This window comes from Vanacampus margaritifer, chromosome 2 (assembly GCF_051991255.1).
Source record: "Vanacampus margaritifer isolate UIUO_Vmar chromosome 2, RoL_Vmar_1.0, whole genome shotgun sequence".
NCBI lineage: Eukaryota > Metazoa > Chordata > Actinopteri > Syngnathiformes > Syngnathidae > Vanacampus > Vanacampus margaritifer.
This window is the reverse complement of record NC_135433.1, coordinates 37,009,094-37,031,331: the sequence shown is the minus strand read 5'-3', so window position 1 is coordinate 37,031,331 and position 22,238 is coordinate 37,009,094. Positions and strand designations below refer to the sequence as shown.

The following is a 22,238-nucleotide window of genomic DNA, read 5'->3' as shown; positions in this document are numbered from 1 at the left end:
TTTACCCCCCGGGATACTTTGACAAATGGTATGGTCTGAAGCGGCTCGGTTGGGAGTCAGGCGCTGGAAGCACACTCACTCACACACACACAGGCTGTCTGTTTTTGAAGAGAAGGAGAGGGAGGAAGAAGAGGCAAAGTCAAGCATCTTTCGCGTCTTTTCTGTCCGTTCCCGACATGTACAAAGGCAGGCGCCGTCGTATTCAGAGATGTGAGTATCTATACTATACAGGAAGAGAGTGTTAGAATCCTTGTTGGATGAAAATGTATTTGCAATAGTCTTAAAAGTAGTTTTATTTTGATAGCTTTTGCTCTAACCGTTACTACATGTCTTTTGCATGTCAATTGGGCACAATATATTGGATTGATGAGTTTCATTGCTCATTACGTTCATGTCATATCCCAAGAACGGGAACATGCATGGGACATATAATCTGTCAGACTCAAAAGTATTCATTTACACGGGGTTTTTTTTGGATCATGTTGGAATTTTTTGTTGGTAACACTACTTTGGATCAAATACGGTTCAAAAATCTCCATCGTGAATTTAATGTGTCATTGGAACTTGATTGTTTTGATGGATAATTAAGGTAGCCTACGTCTCGATCAAAAAGGATGATTTTAGCATAATTAAATTTTGTTTTAATAAAGAAATGTTTACTTAATTTTCACTTTCCACCCCAAAACTATATAGATACAGGTACCCTTTAATAGACGCAGTAACTCAAATTAGTCATGGTAAGTCCAACTGATTTATGTTATATTTAATTTTGTTAGAATTTTGAAAGGGTGACATGGTGGAGGATTGGTTAGCACGTCCGCCTCCCAGTGCAGAGGACGTGAGATCGAGTCCGGGCTTCGTCCTTCCTAGGTGAAGTTTGCATGTTCTCCCTGTGCTTTTGTGGGTTTTCTCCAGCTTCCTCCCACATTCCAAAGACATGCGTGTCAGGTTAATTGAACACTCCAAATTATCCGTAAGTGTGATTGTGAGTGTGGATGGTTGTTTGTCTCTTTGTGCCCTGCGATTGGCTGGCAACAAGTTCAGGGTGTACCTACTACCTGAAGCCAGCTGGGATAGGCTCCAGCAATCCTTGTGAGGATAAGTGGTTAAGAAAATGGATGGATGAATAATTTTGATTATTTTTTAATACATTTTTTTTTATTACATTAAAAGCCATTTTTTCATGACCAAAAAACCCCCAATGTTTTTCCTCATTAAAAATAATAATGAAATTACCAGTTCCAGCATCAAATCTTGGCCTCACAAAACCTTAATTCTTATTTGTCAGATAACTTTAAGTAAACTAAGAATCCAGCTTAGTTAGACTTTACACCAATCTGATCGATTGGATCGGGATCTAACAATATTTGGCGTTTTATGCAAAATGAGTGTTTGATTGTAATGTCATAATTTGCGCAATCAATCAAGACCTGACAGCTAATCTATTTTTAGCCTTTGCGCTGGGAGCCGGAAGTTCCGCTTTCACGCCCTTGACCGTCCAATCACAAAGTAATAGTCTTCATGCATTTTCTTTTGACTGGTATAAAGTCTGAAAAACACTTTAAGTCGAATAGTAAGCATGTTATTTATTTAATTTTAACATCTCTTTAATTCAAAAGAGTTTATGTCTTCACTATATAAAGGCAGTTATGTTAACTTCTATATGCCATGCACATTCAGCCAATCAGATGCAACCAGCAGGCAGGCGTGTTCTTTGAACGAACACGAAAATGCAGACACACTAAACTTTTGCTAAAGATAAACTGCGGTCATACCGAACGTGAGTTGAAGTATTCTCGCGATGTGATTACTGAACTAAGAAAGTTAATAGAGTTTGAGTAGATTGTTGCGAAACGTTTCCAAACAATTTCATGCAGCGTCCTGTGCAGATAAGAAGTGGACGAACTATGTAACACAGTCAGATTCCAATGCGAGCCAAAAAAGAACAGACGGCAGGAGCAGAATGTGGAACCAGGAAGTTGGTCTAGCTGGTAAGTAAGTAAGGATGGTTTACAGCTGATGAACCATGATAGCAATAGTATTTAACATTGGTTTTTGCAACCCCTTGTCCCCAGTCCCCCCCTCCCCGGCCACCTGAATGACGATATTCATACATTTTTTTCCCGATTAATGTCAGACATGTTACAAACATATAAACATTACATGTTATGTTTAACAATTAATATATTTTTTTCTTTGAAAGAAAGTTGTTTTACTTTTTCCAATGCATTCCAGTGCGTGTCAATTATACGTGGATTTTGGCACTGACGGCTCAACTGTAAAGTTGTTTAAATAGATATATTTCTCCATCTTATGATCCAGTCAGTGATCAAGTATCAGTTTTTTTTCAAACTCGCTGATCGACCCCGAAAATCCTGATCGCGTAAACCCTAATTAGTTTCTTAATATACAGAAAATAAACAAGTTATTTAAATTGACATATTGCACCATCTTCTGATCGGATCGGTGATCAGTTATAGTTTGTTTTTAAAAATTCACTGATCAGTGATCGGCAGCAAAAATCCTGATTGTGTAAAGCCTAAACTATATAATGAAAGTAAAAAAATAAATAAAAAATACTCTCTTTCATAGTAGATGATGAGTAGGTGCTGATCTGGACAGTGTTTTTTTCTGCACAATATCAGTATCTTATTGATATTATTTGTATAAATTAATTCAGATTTTTTGGTTGTCTTACTGACTTTGTTGCAGGTTTTAGGCAGCTTTAAAGCATACATCAGTGGTTATTGAATGGGAAAATTATGTGCGTATTGCATGCTGTGTACTTGCCTTTTGATTGCTCAGTGAGGAGTGGGCTTGCGTAAGACGGCTCTCAGGTGGTTTGTGCAACAACTGGAATTATGAATATGTAATAATGTCTGTCTCGGAAGGCTACATAGGAACATTTGCTATTCATGGTAGAATTGGAAAAAAATCATGCTAACTTACTCACACTATCTGCAAACTACCTAAATTGGAATACACTTGGGATAGTACTAAAAGTAAGAGAAAAATATGTATTTTAAATAGCACAAACACTCCGAAATCAAATCAGGAATATCACAAAAGTTTGGCCAATTTTGGCTTCAGCAAACCTCACTGAAAATCGGTTCAGCAAACGCTAATGTTAGCTGCTAACTATACCGGGAAAGTAGCAGTATTGAACACTTTAGATAACGATTAAAATAATAATAATAATTACAAAAAACACCTTTAAAATAGCAACAAAACCGTGAAATTAAACCTCATTTCTCATGAGACTTTGGCAAATCATATATAAGACTATTTGCGCTGCTACCACATCTTCTGGTGTGCCCCCGTGGTTCTTACATAGTCTGACATATCAGTATTTATATCAACAATATAACCCTTCTTATTGGTAACCTTAAAACCATGACACAATTATTTATACTTCTAGCTCTTTCTCCCACACTGCCCTGTCTACGCTTCAGTGGAGTTTTACTAACATTTAAAATGCTCTTTACAGTCTGCAGTTATCACTGAACACAGGGGAAACTAAACGTACTGTACAATCTGTAACTTCCCGTAAATGGAGCACCCCTTCATTATTCTGTCTCTTAATGGTTCTGCTGTTCAACTTGTTACTTGTCACAAATATCTGAGAACGTGGCTTGCTAGCTCTTACATTTGAAATACACATCAATAAACTTCTTTCTATAGTTAAAATCAAATTAGGTGCCCCGAATAAATCCTCATTTACACATTCGGTTCGGCTACTTCTCATTAAATTGACTGTCCTTAGTCTAATCCTAGTCTTGGATTACGGACATGTACTACATACTTTATACTTTGTACTTTATATAGATATTCAACCTGGATAGGCTGGCAACCAGTTCAGGGTGTACCCCAGCTACTGCTAGAAGCCAGCTGAGATAGGCTCCAGCATCCCCGCAACCCTAGTGAGGAATAAGCGGTTAAGAAAATGGATGGATAGATATTCAAAAAGTCTCCTCCACAAAACAGACACCATATACCACGCTGACCTATGATTGTCACCGAAGCTGCCTTTAACACTGTGAATTGTACTCTCTGGTCAACTGGACCTCTTTTCACTATACAGACACATTTTCTGGTTGATAATGTTACTATAAAACACTCATTGGAAAGACCCCACCCTATCTTTGCACTCTGCTCGCCATGCATACAACCACCCGCACTCGGTGACTATAATAGGATTTTCAGTTTTATTTGAGAGAACTACTTCATGTGCAGTAAAAAAGACCCACTTGTATTGTTTCACAGATATTGTTCAATGTTTTACAATAAAACAAGATTGGAATGCTGAAGGTGTATGCTGCTATTATTGAAAAAAATTGGGATCAGCAGAAAGCGGGATTGGCAGTTGAGACTTTTTAAAAGATCAGTCATCAGTGATTGGCCGGATTCATTGAATCAGTGGAGGCTGGCATTTGTGGATCTCACTCTGCTTCATCTATTCTTCATTCCTTTCTTTAGTCTTTCCTCTGGTCTCTTGAGGTCTCCCTAATCTATTGGAATTGAGGGGTTTCTGTGGTTGGTGAAAAATTCAGGTTTTGTAACTCTGGGTGGAAGGTGGTGTCTGGTTGGTGCTGAATTTCACTTTGTTTCATTTTCTTTCCTTTGTTCCTTCCTCTGGTCTCCTAACAACTTCATGACTCTGGTGGGATTCTGAAGTATCCGGTTAATGTGAAGGGTATGGGATTTTTAATAGGTGTCAGGTGAATTAAAGAGCACGCACGCACACACACACACACACACACACACACACACAAGAGTGAGATCAATGAGGATGACATGTTGACTTGGTAAGACTGACAAATGAAAAATACTGAACTTTCTCTCTCAAAAAAAAAGTGATCGGCTAGAAAATTGGGATTGATGCTATATACAGTATTGCATATATGCATATTGACCCCATATTTACATTTTTTTTTTAAATCAAAATGGCCTTCAAAATCGTTTTTTTTAAAGTTGTCCTTTTTGAAGTGTAGTTTTCGTCTTCAAAATGGATGACACATAAACAGCATTTTGCACCTGAGGGTCGTATACTGAGAGATTGTTTTGCCTCTGGCTTGATTAAAAGGCCATAGAAGAATGAGTTATCATGAAAATGTTGCCTCGTCAGGTTTTATCCAAATGGAACACTAAAACCTGTAGTTTGGCACTATGCTCATGATGTATTAATCCCTTCAAATTCCCACACTTGGGCCTATCTCATAAAAAATAATCACATTAGGAGCTCAGGATGAAATTTACGGGCTGCCAAAGTGGCCATTTTCCTCACGAGGGCTCGAGAGCAAAGTACAGAGAATTCATTAAGAAAGGACGAGGTGTTGATTAATCCCACACGTCCCCTTACGAACATAGAGAAGATCACTCAATACAAGGTGGTCTCTCCCTCGCCCTGGACTTGATGGGATTGGCTGTTATGTGTCTGTGACGGTGATGAATGTTTCAGTAGACGCATGACATGTGGCGACTCCGCAACATTGTGTGCGGCTGTTTTGTTCATCCATAATTGAATGTTTTCTCATGCATGTGGGAATCACTCACTCATTGATTTTTGTAGAGACTGACCAATGACAAGTAAGGTACTAGACCAACCACTGGTCTTGGGGATTGTAATTGGCATGCAGATTGACCAATGACATTTGAGGTTCTTGAACAACCGCTGAAATGCGGGTAATGACTGAGAAGTAGATTAACCAATGAAAAGTGACACTAACAAATGATTCCTGACGCTGTGAATAATTATTAACATTTGGACTGACCAATGATGAAAAGTAACTTAAATAACTATAGCTGCGGTTTATGACTGACATTTTGAGTGACCAATGACGAGTAAGGTAATTGACCAACTACTGATAGAATGAATGACAATGAAGATGGACCAACCCCTAGTGTTGTGAATAATGACGACTGAGCTATGTTATTGACCAATCACTATTATTCTGGGAAATGAATGAGTGAGCCCTGTTATGAGTTTTCCTGGCTAATGACATTTGAGACTATGTCTTATTCTGTTGGAACTGACTGCAGCGTTCGATACGGTGGACCACAATGGTCTGTTGACTCGTTTGCCGCACCAGGTACAGGCCTTTGTGGTAGCGCTGTGGTAGCGTTCCAGAGTGGTTTATATCCTACTTGGAAGGCAGGACTTTTTGTGTTCGCCTCGGTTCCTCTGAGTCCCACTGTGCCCCACTGTCATGTGGTGTTCTGCATGGTTCAATTTTGGGACCCTTGCTGTTTTTGTATTTGCTGCCTCTGGGTTCCATCTTAAGACAGTCAGGTCTGTATCACGCTAAGCAAAATGTCCACTTTTGTCATGTCTGGAGGAAATCAAAGCCTGGATGGTACTGAACTTGAATTTCAACGAAAAGTAAACAAAAATTACGATGTTTGGTCCGAGTGGCCCTTGTACATCCCACCCTGTTGATTTGGGCCCCCTGGCATCTTATCTAAAGCCTACAAGTCTCAAACTTGGGGTTTAAATTGGGCAGTCATTTTAAATAGGAGCATCATTTTTTGGGGGGAGGCTAAAATAAAGCTTCTCCATTCACAACAGTACTTAGAAAGAATACAAAGTAATCCATGCCTTCGCTGGATTACTGTTATGCACTTTATTTTGGAGTCAGCCAGTCCTCCCACAAACGTCTCCAGTTGGTCCAAAATGCTGCTGCTCACCTCCTAACTAGAGCTCGTATGAGAGAGCACATAACTCCAATTCTAATGAATGACATGACGAGCGGGTTATGTAATAAACTCGTCAGTAGTGTTGTGGCTGTTGGTGATGATTGACATATAGACTGACCAATGATGAGTATGTGATGTTACCTTTTTTAATGGTGATTTTTATTTTTTTAACAGGACATGTGATATGCAGTCGCTCCACAATGTTATGTGTGGCTAGTTTGTTGGTCCCATTTTGAATGTATTCTCAATCTTGCCACAATCACTCATTGAAAGTGTCTGCTTTGTCATGCCGTCTTTCCAAGAGGAAACACGTTCTCGGGTGCAATAAAAAAATGGAAGCGTCGTTGTTGCGTGTGCCCTTGAGACAAGATCAGGGATTATTGAAGTCTGGCCTGTCAGATTTACAGGGCACAGGGAACACGGCGTAGATTGAAATCTCGGGAGCGCTTTTTAGAAACGCATTTGTATTGGTGCAGGTGCTCTGCATGATCGCATCATCAAATGCGCTGCGCTCACCCAATCCCAAGAACGCCAGTCACAGCAGGCACTGACTTTGTTCTGACTTTGCCTGCCAAAAGATTATTTTGGGGGATTAACGTCATGTAGACTCTTATGTGGTGTCATACATCTCTGCCCTGTGAACACTTTGGCAAGTACAATCACCTGCACTCATCCAAAGCAATCTTATACAGGAGTTGCAGAAAGAAATGTGTATATATATATATATATATATATATATTTTTTTTTTTTTATTATCAATGTTTGGCTGATTTTTTTTCCCATTGTTTGTTTGCTTTGTGGACAAACCTCTGTTGAGGACGCTGCCAAGTTTCCTGATGCATGGACCCATGGCCCCCAGCTGCCCTCAGTATAGTCACTTCACTTTCCTTTCTTTTCTTTGGTCCTTCCTCGGGTCTCCTGACGGCCTCACGACTCTGGCTGGAAGTGTTCGGTTTAGGTGAACGGTATGGGATTTTTTAATGGGTTTTAGGTGAACTAATGAATACACACTCACACATACATGCACATACACATACTCATCCACATACAAAATAAAAAAAAAAAAAATATATATATATATATATTAAAAAAAAAAAAAAAAAAAAAAAAAAAAGAGAGCAATGATGATGACATGTCAAATTGGTAAAATTACCGAATGAACAATTCTGAGCTCTCCAGAAAAGAAAAAAAAAGTATTGTCTTACTGAGCCGGACCGTTGGTAAACAAAACTTTTATTTTATGAGATTTATTGAACTCCTGTGGCCTGGACTCCCTGCGAACATTGCACGGTGCAGGGAGGAACGGTGTCTGTATGCTCCCGACCTACCAAATACAATAAAGATTTTTTTTAAAGGCTTTTCTGATCTTCTAGAATGTAAAAAGTCAGATTGTAGTCTGATTCTGTCATTCTATTCGCCTGCTATTGTTTTTCTAAATACATTAAAATTGACATTGACAAAATTGAGGTTAGCTTGGCTGTTGACAAGCGTTCCATTTTTTCATATGGCCCTTTTGCAAAATGAATTGCCCACCCACGTTAGTCAATACTCTCAACGGTTGGTTGATGATGTTGATTACTACATTGGCCTGTCTATGTCTCAGGTGTCAGTCATTAATTGTTGTTTTTTACGTCACTCACACTTAATTGGGCAGTCTATGTGTCACTCATTACCCGCAATATCAGCAGTTGTCAATTACGTCACTTACTTTTGGTTGGTCAGTCTTTTATGATACTGTTGTATCAGTTTTTATCTGTCACTGAATGCGTGTGACTTTTAAAAAGCGGGGCCTGTCCTCTAGAGGGATGTGGGAGTCAGCGTGTGTCGAGTTAACTTGCAGGTTTGCTTGCCACACTGTGTTGAGTGACTCGGAATCATCTGTGGCAATTGGCAGGTGATGTGTGATTTGTGCTTTTGTTTATCTTGTAACCTTTATACAAAAAGTGATTGCAAGTGCTACACCGACTGTGTCCTTGACCCAAGATTATTTTAGTTATCGAAAACTAATTTTAAAAAACTAAAGCTAAAATTAAAAAAACATTTCCGTTAACAAAATAATATAAAAACAAAAATGCTTTAAAAAACGAAAACTTTAACTACATTTTACATTTACAAAACTGACTAAAACTAACGAAAATGTCCTTCGTTTTAGTCTTTGGTAATTAATTTAATACATGAGCCTTTAGGGTTTATTTTAAATGTGATTTTAAGTATATTTATTTTTCTATATTAAGGATGTTTAAAAGTGTCACGCAGAAGTGACATTATCTAGCAGCAGCCAATAGAATAGCACCTTCAGATGACGTTGCTTCTAGGTGACAATTTTGCGTGCTTGAATTTTGGCTCCAATTGAACTAATTTCATTGAACATTGAAATGCAACGCTTGATAAGAAATGTGTTACTTTTTTTATTTTACCATCGTGTTTATTAAAGGTGGGGTCTTAAGTTTTCACTCAAAAATAAACACTTCTTAACTCTTTGACTGCCAGACGTTTTCAGAAAAGGGATGCCGTGGGTGCCAGCCGATTTAAGCATTTTGACTGATCTTTCAAGGTCCACAGAAAATTTTGTGTTTGGACTATGGAAACACACATACTACCAAATGAAAGATTGGACATCTTTCATCAGAAAAATGCTCTGTTTTGAAACAAAATACGGAGAAATCAAGCTTTTTGTGAAACGATATTATTTCATGCACTCTAGTGAATTTGACACCTTTTTTTTTTCCATGAATGATTCCACAAACACCTTAACAGTGCTTTATTTCTGTAAAATACTACCACCAACAATGAAAAAGTGTTTTTTGATAGCAAAATACGTTTATTTACATTCAACAGTGTAACAATTTGGCAAACTATTTACAAACATGTGCAACCGTGGTACTATTTACAATTGTGTGGATGTTTCAAATACAGTTTTTCTTTTTGTAACACTCCCCTGCGTGCAAGCAGCAGGATTTGCACAACAGATTAGTTTCACTGCGATGGCCCCTTCGCATGCAGATGATACACTTTCTTGCCGGCCTTTTTTTCTGGGGAATAGCAAGTATATACTGCAGTGTGTGTTTGGCCATGTTGCCATCAAGTCTATTCTCAGGATCATGATACGGTGACGTTACGGTGGTGTTACGTCTGGCTTCCTCATGCCCTTCAGTTCCTATACCGGGTGGTAAGAGATGTTCTGATCCATCTTATCCACTCCATTCATGGTGGCATCGTAGTCCATAACCAGTGTCTTCTCCGTGATCAGACTGTACCCACTCCTCCGATGAATATGCATTGGACTCGGGGCACTCTTCGTCATCCGATTGAACGTCCGCCTGTGCAGAAGTGCTTGGTTGTGCTCCGCGTTTTCCGGCGTTAGCATCGCTAGCCGGTGAGGCTTTATGACGTGATCATAGTCGCCGCATCAACGCTTCCAACTTCGACGTCAACGTCAGAGTCGCCATCATCATCATCGTCGTCATCAATGTGCTCTTTAGCACTGGTTGATGCTTCTCTTCTTTGAAAAAAACGATCAAGCGTGAGCTGCTTGCCACCGGTCGCCATTTTCGCTTTCTCAGCCATTGTGCCCTCAACACTCTAGCTCCGCCTCACGTCTTCTACTACTGACGCCTACCCGATCTTGTCCAAAGAGAGTCATCGCTGCCATCTAGGGGCCAAAAATAGTCATTATACTAACTAGATCTGCTTGATACTTTCAGCACAGCTGGCCAAGACTTTACTCCACCCGTTTCCCCCCCCCCAAAAAAAAACTTGGTAAATGTCTTTTAACGTCTTTGGCGCTCCTCCGTAGGATTTTACTAAACGTTATTTAACGTTTTTGGCAGTCAAAAGGTTAAACACTAGATGTATACACATGAAATCCTTTTGCAACCAACATCTTTGGTCTTCTGTTAATGTGTGGTGGTGATTTAGTCTTTTTTTTTTAAAAAGAGCTCAGTATTGTTCATTCGGTAGTCTTACCGATTCAACATGTCATCATCATTGCTCTTTTTTGTGTGTGTGTGCGTGCATGCATGCGTGAGTGCTCTTTAATTCACCTGAAACCTATTAAAAATCCTGCATAGCCAGAGTTGTGAAGTTGTCAGGAGACCAGAGGAAGGATCAAAGGAAAGAAAGATGAGACAATGTGAAATCCAGCATCAACCGGACACCGCCTATCACCCACAGGGTTACAAAACCAGAATCTTTCACCAACCCCAGAAACCTCTAAATTCCAACAGATCAAGAGACGAAAGGAAAAAAAACAAAAAAAACAAGGAAGAATAGATGAAGCAGAGTGAGATCCACAGACACCAGCCGGACCAGTGAGAGAAGGATTTTCTAGTTAAATTTCAGTAGATGCTGGTGTGGTGGATCTGGCATGCACACCCCAATTTAAATATTGCACACAAGTAATACACTTCTTTTTAAACAAAAAAAATAAAACGAAGCTAAAGCTAAGCATTTTTTAAATAATCAACACTAATAAAAACTACCAGAACCGCATTCAAAACTAACTAAATTTAAAAAAACAAAACTCAAAATGAAATAAAAACTAACTAAAATAAAAAATTCCTAAACTATAATAACTCTGCCTTGACCTCAGGTAGAGGGATTGCAATTTATTCTATCTTGTGGTTGTTGGCTATATTTAATTACTCTAGCTAACAATGCTTAGCAGTTGAGCAACGTAAGCGAGTTGTACTTTCGCTTTTTTTGTTAGGTTTCAAATGATCCTTCTGTGTCTTTTTATGCACTCTTTCCTCCTGGCTTTTCTGCAGTATCATTCCACTTGGAAAAATAACTACGTCAAAATCCTGCAATATACTGCGTGTAGGATTTTAAAAAAAAACCTCAATGCATAAAAATTGAATCCATGATATAGTGAGTGACAATTGTATTTCTTTTGTAGGACTCGCAGTCTGTTAGTTCTTGTGCTGTACTGTAGTTACGACTTGAGCTTGAGGAAACTTTTTTTTTATTTCAAAGCTGGACTTTTGGGGCTGCTATTGCTTAGCAACGGCGCCCTTCCATCCGCTCTCCCTCCTCAGCTTTTAACGGACGCTCACGGCAACAAGTACACACTTTCGCGCCATTTTTACCCGCATAATGAGTATAATTAATCAGGGGTGCCGTCGCGAAGTGTTTCATTTCGGAGTGCTTTTACGACCTGAGCGGAGAGGGGACCGCAGGAGAGCGTCGTTTGTTACGGAAGCCGTTGCTCATGTCTTCCTGCAGCCTAATTACTAGGATGCAGTTGTCCCTGTGCACCTGAGAGCCACTGATGCATCCTGCCTTCCTCCTCCTCTCTTCCTCTTCCTCCTACTGCTTTAGTAGTCCTATGATAAAAAGAAAAAGATGGGGACGTGCTGTTTCAAATGAGACAGATTGCTTTTTTTGGCCACTTTTTGCTAGGCAGACTTTATATCTTGCCTTCGAGACGGCTCAGCATTTGGAACATATGAGGTCCAACCTCAAAGCAAGTTCCAGTCAAACATAAATTAAAAAAGTATGCTAGCACCCAGAACTTCAACACTAATGGACACAGCATTCTATGCCAGAGTCTACTGGAAAACTAATTTTGACATCTCCTTGAAAAAAAAGTTCAGATCTTCCGCGCAAGAAACTTCTTTTACAACAAGTTTTTCTTTCTGGGACAAAAACAGAAAGTCAGAGGGACACATGCAGTAGTAATAAGGAGCAATATGGAAGTTTATTTTTAACAATTAACTATTATATTTGTGTTTTTTTCTCTCCATTATTTTCTATATTTTCTCAATTGTTTTTAGTATTTCTGTGTTTTCCATAATTTCTTTGGTCCATAGAGTTTCGGGGGAGACATGGATCAGTGGTAGAGTGGTTGTCTCCCAACCCACAGGTTGTGCGTTTGATCCCCAGCCCTTGTGGTCATGTGGAAATGTCTTTGAGCAAGATACTGAAACTTGTCATGCTGCTTCATCAGTAGAGGAACGAGTCAGTATTGAAGCACTTTGAGTGTCTTGTAGGTTGAAAAAGGCTATACAAATGAAAACCTAATCCCATATTTCTTAATACATCATTCTTGTGCTTTGTTCTAATGCTAAAGTTTGTTTTTTGTTTTCAAACATATATTTGTTGTTACAGTTGTGTATTATTGTCTGTTTTGTAATTCTTAATAGTTTGTATTTTGTGTGTGTTTTTTCCCCATGTATTTTTTGTTGTCTGTTTGTAGTATGCACTGCTATGATGATGATGATGATAGTAATATGTCTCACATCTAATATTTATTTTTGTGCTTTCTTTTCACTAAAACTTTGGTATTTTTCTAAAGCTGGTGCATTTTTCTTTTCTTTTTTTTTTTTATTTTCTTCACTTTTTGCCTTGTTTTCTCTTTTTTTTGTAAAATTTTCTGTAATTGTGTGCTTAGTTTGTATAATAATTATTGTGTATTTTGTTTGATATTATTAGATTTTTGCGACATTTTGTACTTTTTATCCAATCTTTGTTTAATTTGTTTGAATATTTATGTATTTTCCTAATGTATATTTATAATCATGAATTGTTTGTCTTTTTGGTCATTTTTGTATTCATTCATTCATTTATTCATTTTGCATTTATTTTATTTTAATGAAATACTGTTTGCAGTCTAATATTCAGTATTGTTTTCTCATATCTGTACATTTTTCTCTAATATTTGTGTACTCTTGCCATATTGGTGTGTTTTTTTAATCAAATTTTTTTTAGTTTTTGTAATACAGGGCAAAAGGTCACTATACAGTCAACCTGCGCTATTCATGGATATATAGAGAGCAGGCCAACACACGAATAGTGAAAACCAGCATAGACATGTGGCGTAGATTGACGCCCATTGAAATCCATTGTAGAAAAAAATAAATGAATCAGACCCAAATAAATCTTCAAAAAACACTGCTAAACATTCAGGGTAGAGACCCCCCCCCCCCCCCCATTTTTATTTTATTTTAAATATCTTATTTTTAAAAGAAAACCACGTACCAACTTCAGCCTGTTGATCAATATAATGTTTGGCTTGAAGCAACCTGCCTTTGGTACTGGTAAAGCTTTATCACCCTTTGAAGCATCCTGTGAATTGTATTACACGTTGAAGCAGTGCAAGGTCAATAAAGCTTATCAAACTTGTGCCCAACAGCAGTCATGGGCAGATACAGTTCTTGCCAGGTAACAATTTTCCAGTGCTGTTCCAATGTCAACTGTAAGCCACAGGCAAGGGAATGATACAATATGCTGACACAAACTGGCAAGCCTGAGCTGTCAAATGCTGTCATGTCTGTCCGAATGATATCTGAACCCCTTTTTTTTTAAGTGTAGTGATTTGCAGTATGGGACAGCCTGTATTATGAGCATTTTTTCCGCACATGCTCCAGTTTGAGTGCGGTGGAAACCGTCTTCAGGCTAAATAACTCCCTCTCTCTTGATTGCCGAGCCTGTCAATATTTTATCAGTACAACTTTTTCGCAGGTGTCGGCGGCGGTGAGTCATCCGTCAGACGCACATCTTGGCTTGTCGTGTCAGGCTGTCTGCCATTTGTTTGCGTCGTCATGTGCGACCTTGAGCAGTTTACACTCGAGGCTGATTGAGCAGAAGCCAGGACATTTTTGGAGCGTGTCGAAGGAGCTGTCAATCATAACAATGAGACGGGCGTTGTGTGCAGATTCATCTGCTAATGCATCAGTGGGACTCATTTGTAGGCATGAAACGTTTTACCGGTAAACCGTGGTGACATTTTAAACAGTGTCTCCGTTTCTAATTATGATTATCATTAATTCCGTCTGAGAGTTATTATCGTCTTTTTCGGCTTCTCTTATCTTTTGCGTGCTGTAACAGTAAACAAACAAATTAAGAAACAACATATAGAAGAAGATGAAGTGAACAAAAAAACAAGTCAGATGCACACAGTGGATATAAAAAGTAAACACATCCCTGTTCAAATGCCATGGTTTTATGATATAAAAAATTAGACCAAGATTAATCATTTCAATACTTTTGGTACCTTGGGTATCCAATTTCGTGCCATATGTGGAAATGTGTGTTGGTATGACAATACAAGTTGTTAAATTTCTTTTCACAATATTATGATAATAAGTGGTAACCATTTTTGCTTACGATAATCATGATATGAAATGTTCACACCGTTTCACCTTGACACCTTTAGCAAGTTTTTCTGGCCAAAATCTTGACAACGTTAAAAGATTGGTCGCATGTCTTATTTATTGCATGAATGTGCTTTGTTTCCCCAGATATCAACATGGCAGGAGAGCCCAAACCATACCGGCCCAAGATGGCCACCAAGAGGCCATTGTCAACCCTCTACAGGTTGGATTCTTCATTTCATTGATTAATAGTTTAACAAACTACTTAACTCATTTTATTTCAAATGTAAGCAGAAGAGATGAGCACAAAATGTAAAAAGGATAATAATTATAAGCAGGAATTTGAGATGTAAACATTTAATGCAAGCCACTGGATGTACGTTAAGAAAATCCTAATGAATATATGTATACTAAAATATGATTATAATATACAATAAGTACACATAATGCTGGCAAGACTAAAGAATATTGCTTTTTTGTAATTCTGTTCATATACTTTCTACCTTTAAAAAAAAAAAAAATAATAATTGTCTTTTTCATCTAACTTTTTTGTTCATTCATTTTTGTCTGCATCTTAATACGCGTTTTATAGCTAAGACACAATGCGGATACAAGATGAATTCCTCTAACATTTTTATATTTTTGTCAATTTTTAGTTTTTATCTCATATTTGCATCTTCGTTTAATCTAATATATATTTGTGTATTTTTCTATTTTTGTGAAATATTTGTGTATTTTGAGTCCAATATTTTTGTCTAATATTGTTAAAATTTTGGCGTGTCTATTTTTTTCCCTTCCCCTTCCCTATTTCCAACTGAAACAGAAACATTGAGCATTTTTTGTGTGTTTGTTTTGTTTAGTGTTTCTATATTCACTTACAGTTTATATCAATTTTACACAACAATTAAACAGTCAATTAATTAAACAATATACAGTAAGAGCTTGATATAACAAGCACAGAACCATTGGACCCCGGATTCAACGGACAAAAAAGTGTCCAGTCCACTCAAAATGCCGCTCCTAAAGTAGTTGTTTAAATCTTTTGGTTCCAGAATTGGCTACACTTCACCACAGCACATTTACTTGCACCATCAACAGGCATAGACAAGCACTTCCTGTCATAGATAAACAGATTATACCGTGGACTAGAGAAAGCTTAAAACAAACAAACAAACAAAAACTCACCAACGTGTAAACACTGTTGGCAGCTTTTCCAATCCAATCAAATGATCTGGCCATTTTTAGGCTATGATTTGTTTTTATTTTATTTTTTACAAAACAACAATTTTGTACTGTATTGGGTCTTTTTAAGACACAAAAAAAGTACTTTTACAGAAAATTGGTTCAAACTGACGACACCTTCCCCCAATTAGTCTGTTAAATCGAGGTCCTACCACACTTTGCACCCTTAAAGACAACTCATATATGGTTGTTTTTACAGGATAATTGTAAATCCAGACTGCTTATCTTAGCCACCGGCGAGCAGGCTTGTCCAAACATTTGCTATCATTAAATGACCTGTCAACCAAAAGGGGTTCTGATCATGTGGGAGCACTCCTTTAATCATCAGCCTCATTCAGAGTTCATCTGGGATGTCTAACTTCACTTTTGACTTGTTTTTGCAGTGGCTATGAGTTTGACTATGACTACTACAGGGATGATTTCTACAGCAGGTATGTTGTTTATTAAAAAAAAAACAAAAAAAAACAAGCAGTCTTATTAGCTTTGATCAGTTTACTGCTTAACAAAAACAGAAAAAAACAAGCAGTCTTATTAGCTTTGATCAGTTTACTGCTTTTTATTGAAGGAGTGCTGCTCTTTACACAAAAGAAAATATTTTTTCCTTGGGGTAGCATGGCTCATTGAGCGGTCTTCTCCCTACCAAGAGGTTGTGGGTTAGATTTCCTGGCCATTGTGACCATGTTGAAATGCCTTTGAGCAAGATACTGAACCCCAAATTGCGTCTGCATCGTCATGAGGAGTCGGTGTGAAACGCTTTGAGTGAAAGCTCATTCATTTTACATTTTGCATTTTAATCCTTTGCCAATGTGAGGCAAAACGTGGTATTAAATCCAAGTTTAAATATACTGACCAGACCTTGATTTTTGGCTTTGCATAACACAACTATGAAATACTTTATAAAGAAGGTTCCCCACCACTGCTCTCATATATTCATTAGAATTAGCATCCCAGGCAAAGTGAGCGTATTAGCAAGTAGGCATAATGAACGTCATATCGGGAGCTTTTTATTTCTTCCACTCCGGGCTTGCTAATGACGCATTTACCCGAGCGCCGACTGTCAGATTGTCCCCCGGCTGCTCATTCCTGTCTATTTATCTTCCTTTTTGACATTTTCATTGCTTTGTTTACTTCCTGTGCTTTGAATTATTCCAGAGTGTTTGCATGCCTACTTTGAGTCATTATTTGTATTTTAGGCAGAGATGGAGAGAAGAGTCACTTTTGATGGCTTGCGACTTGACGTGAAAAAAACTTGACTTGGCCTTAAGAGTATGACTCAGAGACAAGAGCTTGATCTATCACGATTTTAGAGCCGCATTTATTTTTTATGTACTGTACTGTGGATTTCTAATTTGGCAGGGCACTCTTTTCTGTGGTGTATCAAACTTAGACAGTGACTCAGCTTATGAGGTGTTTGAGATCTGACCTATCGTTCGGCCATTTTTTTGGGGGGGGTTTGTTTGGCCTTGACTTGCATGCACAAACTTACGATACAAGTGCTGTAAGAAGGCTGTGAACTAAACTCACTTCACAACAAGCAGCACTTTGGCAAATTCTTCAAAAAATAAGCTTCAAGCTTTACAAGTTCTTCTCCTTCGCGTATCCGTAGCAGAAAGATGGCGACAAAACATGTCAGCCTCCTGTAAGAAAATTTATAGTGGGTTTTTAAATGAATGAATTATTAGTTCACTACTAGATGGCACTAAATTCTACACACTGTCTATTTAAAATGTGTTTGTCCTAACATGGCTCATTTGCATTCTGCTTCATTGTGTCTATTTTGTCTTCAGACTGTTTGAGTACCACGGTCGCGTGGTGCCGCCCACCCGGGCCGTCATCCCGGTCAAACGCTCTCGGCTCGTGGTGCCCTCTGCCCCGCGCAGGATCAAGTCCTCTTTCTCTGTCCGGGCCTGCTCTTCCCCATCCTCTTCCTCCTCCTCCTCTTCCTCCCGGCTTGTCAACGTCCAGTCTTCTGTCACGGGGCCCAAACGTATGTTTCCTTTGCAGCTTTTTCTCATACTTTACAGCTACTGTGTGATTGTGTATGGCTAAAACAGGGGTGGGCAAAGTATGACCACTGAGCATTAATATTATCTATAGTCTCGTAATACTCAAAGCATCTATTTTACCATTAATTCCTAAAATGGCAAATTGCAATGATTCATTTATTCACATTTACAGTACGACAGAGTACCGATGTTTGATGTTTGTGGTAGGCCTGTGCGATATGGATGAAATTTCATATCTCGATATTTTTGCAAGCAATCTCATAAGATATGATAATGATACTATGGGTTCAGTGTTAAGATTAGGGTTAAGACTTTTTTTTAAGGGAAAGTCAACCATAAACATTTTTTGACAATAAAATGTTATATGTGACCTCACTAGCCTAAACATGACATTCTGATTAATATTCCATTTGTGGAATATGAGTTATGAAGCAAAATCCACCCGTTTATATCCATCTCAGGGGGCGGCCATTTTGCCATTTGCTGTCGACTGAAGATGACATCACAGTTGCTCAGGGCTCAGGCAACGACTAATCACGGCTTACCTGTTTTCTGAAGCTGAGCTGTGATTGGTTGTTACCTGAGACTTGTTATTTTCACTCGACAGCAAGTGGCAAAATGGCCGCCTTCTGATATTGTTAAAAACTGCTGGATTTTGCTGCTTAACTCATATTCCACTAACACAATATTAACCAAAAAACCGTATTTAGACTAGTGGGGCTGCAGAGAACATATTGTCAAGAATTTTTTTTGTGAGTTGATTTTTCCTTTAAAGAAAAGCAAAATGTCAATCCAAAAAGATGGATAAAGTGCAGTTTTTAAAAAAAAAATTTGATTCTACTGATAGCCATCAAAATGACAATGAAATCGTAATCCTTCTGTTTTATTGGCATGTGCATAGTGAAGACAGAGCAGCTGTTGAGCATCAAAAAGGAACTGTCGCAGATCAAGACCAAGATCGATTCCCTGCTGGGGAGGCTGGACAAATTTGAGAGGCAGCATGGTAGGACATTAATTAAAAGTTACAGTACAGTATATGCTGGCTAAATGTATTCATATTACGTTGGGGTTTTGGTGCTCTGTCCTTCTCCAGAGATGCAGAGGAAACACGAGGAGGCGTGCGAGTGTCACCACGGCGACCAGGCCGACCACTCCGGTGGAGAGGACCTGGAGGCGGCAGCCGAGGCTGAGGCGGGGGAGATGACAGACGGCGGCGACGATTATTTTGAGGACGAGGGCGCCGGTGACATGGTGAGATGTCAGAATAATAACATCCAATCTACAAAACCTGTAATAATAATACTGCTCACTTTTGATTGACAGTCTAATTTCAGTTTCCCACAGAAAATAACATCATAAAATAAAATCAGCATAAAACCTTTATCAACTCTACAGACAATGTCTGAAGTCATGTTTCATCATTACTGTTAACTGTATAAAAAAGGGGGGGGGGGGGGGATGTGATAAAATATCCTTGTTTGGGTGTCATAGCCCTGGCTAATAGGAAAGTAGTAGAGGAGACCGGCGGGCTTGTTGTCACATGAGTAAATTGTCACATTGCAATTGTCTTCTCCACCGGAGGGCACAACTAAAAAGTGGATACTTGTTTCTTCCTTATAAGGTCAGGGGTACTATCTGAGAAGAGAATAGCACATTTTGAGATTAAAAGAGTCCCAATTAACCATTTTGCACAACCTAAAGTAAGCATTGTTAATGTTATATATTTGAAAACTAGCTTCTTCCAGAAAAAATAAAAAATAATAACACACACACAAAAAAAAAGTACTAGCAGTGATTCAAGCCCCAGTCTCCTCCCCTACTGGATTTAAAGGAACTATTATTGTTATTGTTATTGTTATTATTATTATTATTATTATTATTATTGTGTTTTTGTAATTGCAGAGAGAGAACCACATATCAGATATCGACAACTGAGCAAGGTCAGTTTTGAAAGGACAACAATTGCAGTACTGAACAACACGCGTGAGCTTCTAAATGTCGTAAGAGACCTTTATTTGGGGTATTTCTTTAGCCAACTGCATAGTGCCAATCGTTTATTAAAGCTTTTTTCAGGCTTTGTTTGGGTTATTTATTTACTCAACTGTGGTGTGCCTAGGCAAGTCAAGGCAATTTTATCTGAATAGCACATTTCATACACAAGGCAACTCAGTGTGCTTTACACAAGCAAATACAGTATACAACATCTACAAGCATCAACAAACACAACAGTTAATGACATTCGGAAGCAAAGCAGAGAAAACAAAAGTAACTTACAATAATTACAATACTACACGAACATACATTCACAGTGTTAAAACACATTAATAGAAAACTTCAAAAGCATTTAAGAGTAAATAAATAAGAGTAGTTTTCTAAAATGATTAAAAGAAAAAAAATAAGATTTAAAATATTTACAAGACCTGAGCAAAGGTATAGGGGAAAAAAAAGGTTTTAACCTGGATTTACTTTTTGACTTCGCTTCTGTGGACAGCTTATTCCATTTGCGTGCAGCATAACAGCTAAATGCAGCTTCAACATGTTTACTTTGAACTCTTGCTTCCATTAATTGACTCAAATCTGCAGCCTCGTCTTAAATATGTATAGACCAAGTTAAGCGCCCCAGCATTGTTGTTAATATTCTAAAATATATTTATAAAGTATTTTCTCAACCCCCTTAAGTATCAGTGAAGCCTCTCTTTACGATATACCGTGCTTGGCTTTTTGAATGTAAGGTGTTTTTTAAGAGTCAAAGCCTTTATTCTGGGTTTTTCGTGTACAAGGCATTTGGTTTATTTATTTTTAATTTATTTTTAGGAGGCATCTATTTCTCTAACTTGACAGAGTGCACGGCGTTTATTAAAGGTAAGGCTTGTTTTGTTTTTTTTTGTTTTGGGGGGGGGGGGGTTCAGGGAATGTTTCTCTATTTACATGCTGAGTATATACCAAGCATTTATTTGCAGGGAGGCTTTTTTTTTTACACACCTTCAAAGAATATATTTTTATGAGGGGTTAGAAGAAGAATACTGTATTTGTGGTGTTTCTATTTCGGCATTGATTTTCCACCAAGCTCATGTAACAACCTACAAAAAGACAATCATTTTCCATGCAGCCTCCCTTATGTGTTTTCCAGTGAAGCGAAGGGAAGCCTGCGGTGCACAAAGATTGCAGAAGAGTTAACCAGCAAAGCCTCCATCTGCCAGGACTGTTTGAAATGAAACATCAGCAATGGAGGAAAGGGAACGACTTATTTGATGTGTGTTTGCCTCATCTGATTTTAAAAAACAAAACATTGACACTCCCAATGTGTTTGTCATCCAAACTGCTCGTGTTGAGCAGCAAGATCAAGTGGGAAAAAAAGCAATCAGCAAATGCTAACTTGTAAGTACAATATGCTGTGTGCTTCAGCATCTATTGTCTGTATTGTCTATAATTCTGTTGTACAGCAAATGTATGTTGAAAATATGAATGTAAGAGGATCACTTCATGTGCTTTGCTTTACCTGTACAGCCATTTTGTCTCTCTCTTTCTGTCACACAGCGTCCATCTTACACTGTCTTCTTGTTCTGTTCTGTCAAAGAAAAGATGCATATTTTTTACAATCAGCATGTAGTACTAGTAACCAAACAAAGTGACTCTCATGAATCATTTGTATTCATTGCTTTGGTTGTACAGCAGTATGATGCGTTTTTTGAATAAACCAGTTCCTCCCATACAAGTTCCATTTACTACCAGGGTACATTTACTGCATTTTTTTTTTTTTTTAAGAGACGATGCCTTTGATTTTTTTTTTTCTTTGCACACAAGAAGACAGAATAAGCTGTTTAATACAAGCAAAGCATTTTGAAAATGTATTTGGTGTTACTTTTCTCAGTTTCAGATTTTGGGGTATTTAGAGGCATGATATATTTTTAAAGAGATTACTCACCTTTTAAGAGTGTCAGGATTTTATTTGACGAAAGGTGTTTTTTTTGTTTGATAGTTGTTGTTTGTTTAATGGATATCTGTATTGGGGGCGCTAACTTCACACAACTGCAGAAATTACCTGCATTTATTTTGCGATAAACTTTTTCCAACAGATTTTTGTTTGGGATGTTTCAGCTGTATGTGTAATAAATGTTAAATTAAATCCACAAAGCAGTTACTTGTTGAAAAATCCATATACGCATGCGTTGTCCACCTGGGGGCGGAGTAATGGACTCGTCCC

The 22,238-nt window shown here is 38.1% G+C and overlaps 1 protein-coding gene and 1 long non-coding RNA gene across 11 annotated transcripts in view; one reads left to right on the top strand and one right to left on the bottom strand.

Annotated features, from left to right (window-relative positions):
• LOC144043678 (RNA-binding Raly-like protein) overlaps positions 1-21,828 on the top strand; it is a 79,255-nt gene extending 57,427 nt beyond the window's left edge. For 8 of the 9 annotated variants that reach the window (XR_013291141.1, XR_013291137.1, XR_013291143.1 and 5 more), the window contains 8 exons: positions 14,934-15,009; positions 16,412-16,459; positions 17,816-18,015; positions 18,936-19,037; positions 19,128-19,285; positions 19,937-19,974; positions 20,849-20,896; positions 21,165-21,828. Coding sequence is in view for 1 of the 9 variants with exons in the window: in XM_077557571.1 (XP_077413697.1) it covers positions 14,934-15,009; positions 16,412-16,459; positions 17,816-18,015; positions 18,936-19,037; positions 19,128-19,285; positions 19,937-19,969 (617 nt within the window). In the remaining 8 variants the exon portion in view is untranslated. The remainder of the gene's footprint in view (positions 1-14,933; positions 15,010-16,411; positions 16,460-17,815; positions 18,016-18,935; positions 19,038-19,127; positions 19,286-19,936; positions 19,975-20,848; positions 20,897-21,164) is intronic. The other variant, XM_077557571.1, reaches the window with a different exon arrangement.
• On the bottom strand, positions 18,891-22,203 carry LOC144043679 (uncharacterized). 2 transcript variants are annotated; one of them, XR_013291145.1, is made up of 4 exons: positions 21,960-22,203; positions 21,534-21,602; positions 19,097-19,322; positions 18,891-19,012 (listed from the first exon to the last, which is right to left on the bottom strand). It is a non-coding gene; the product is annotated as an uncharacterized LOC144043679 (long non-coding RNA). The 2 variants fall into 2 exon arrangements; XR_013291146.1 differs by having other exon boundaries at positions 19,097-19,220.
• Positions 22,204-22,238: the final 35 nt, after the last annotated feature.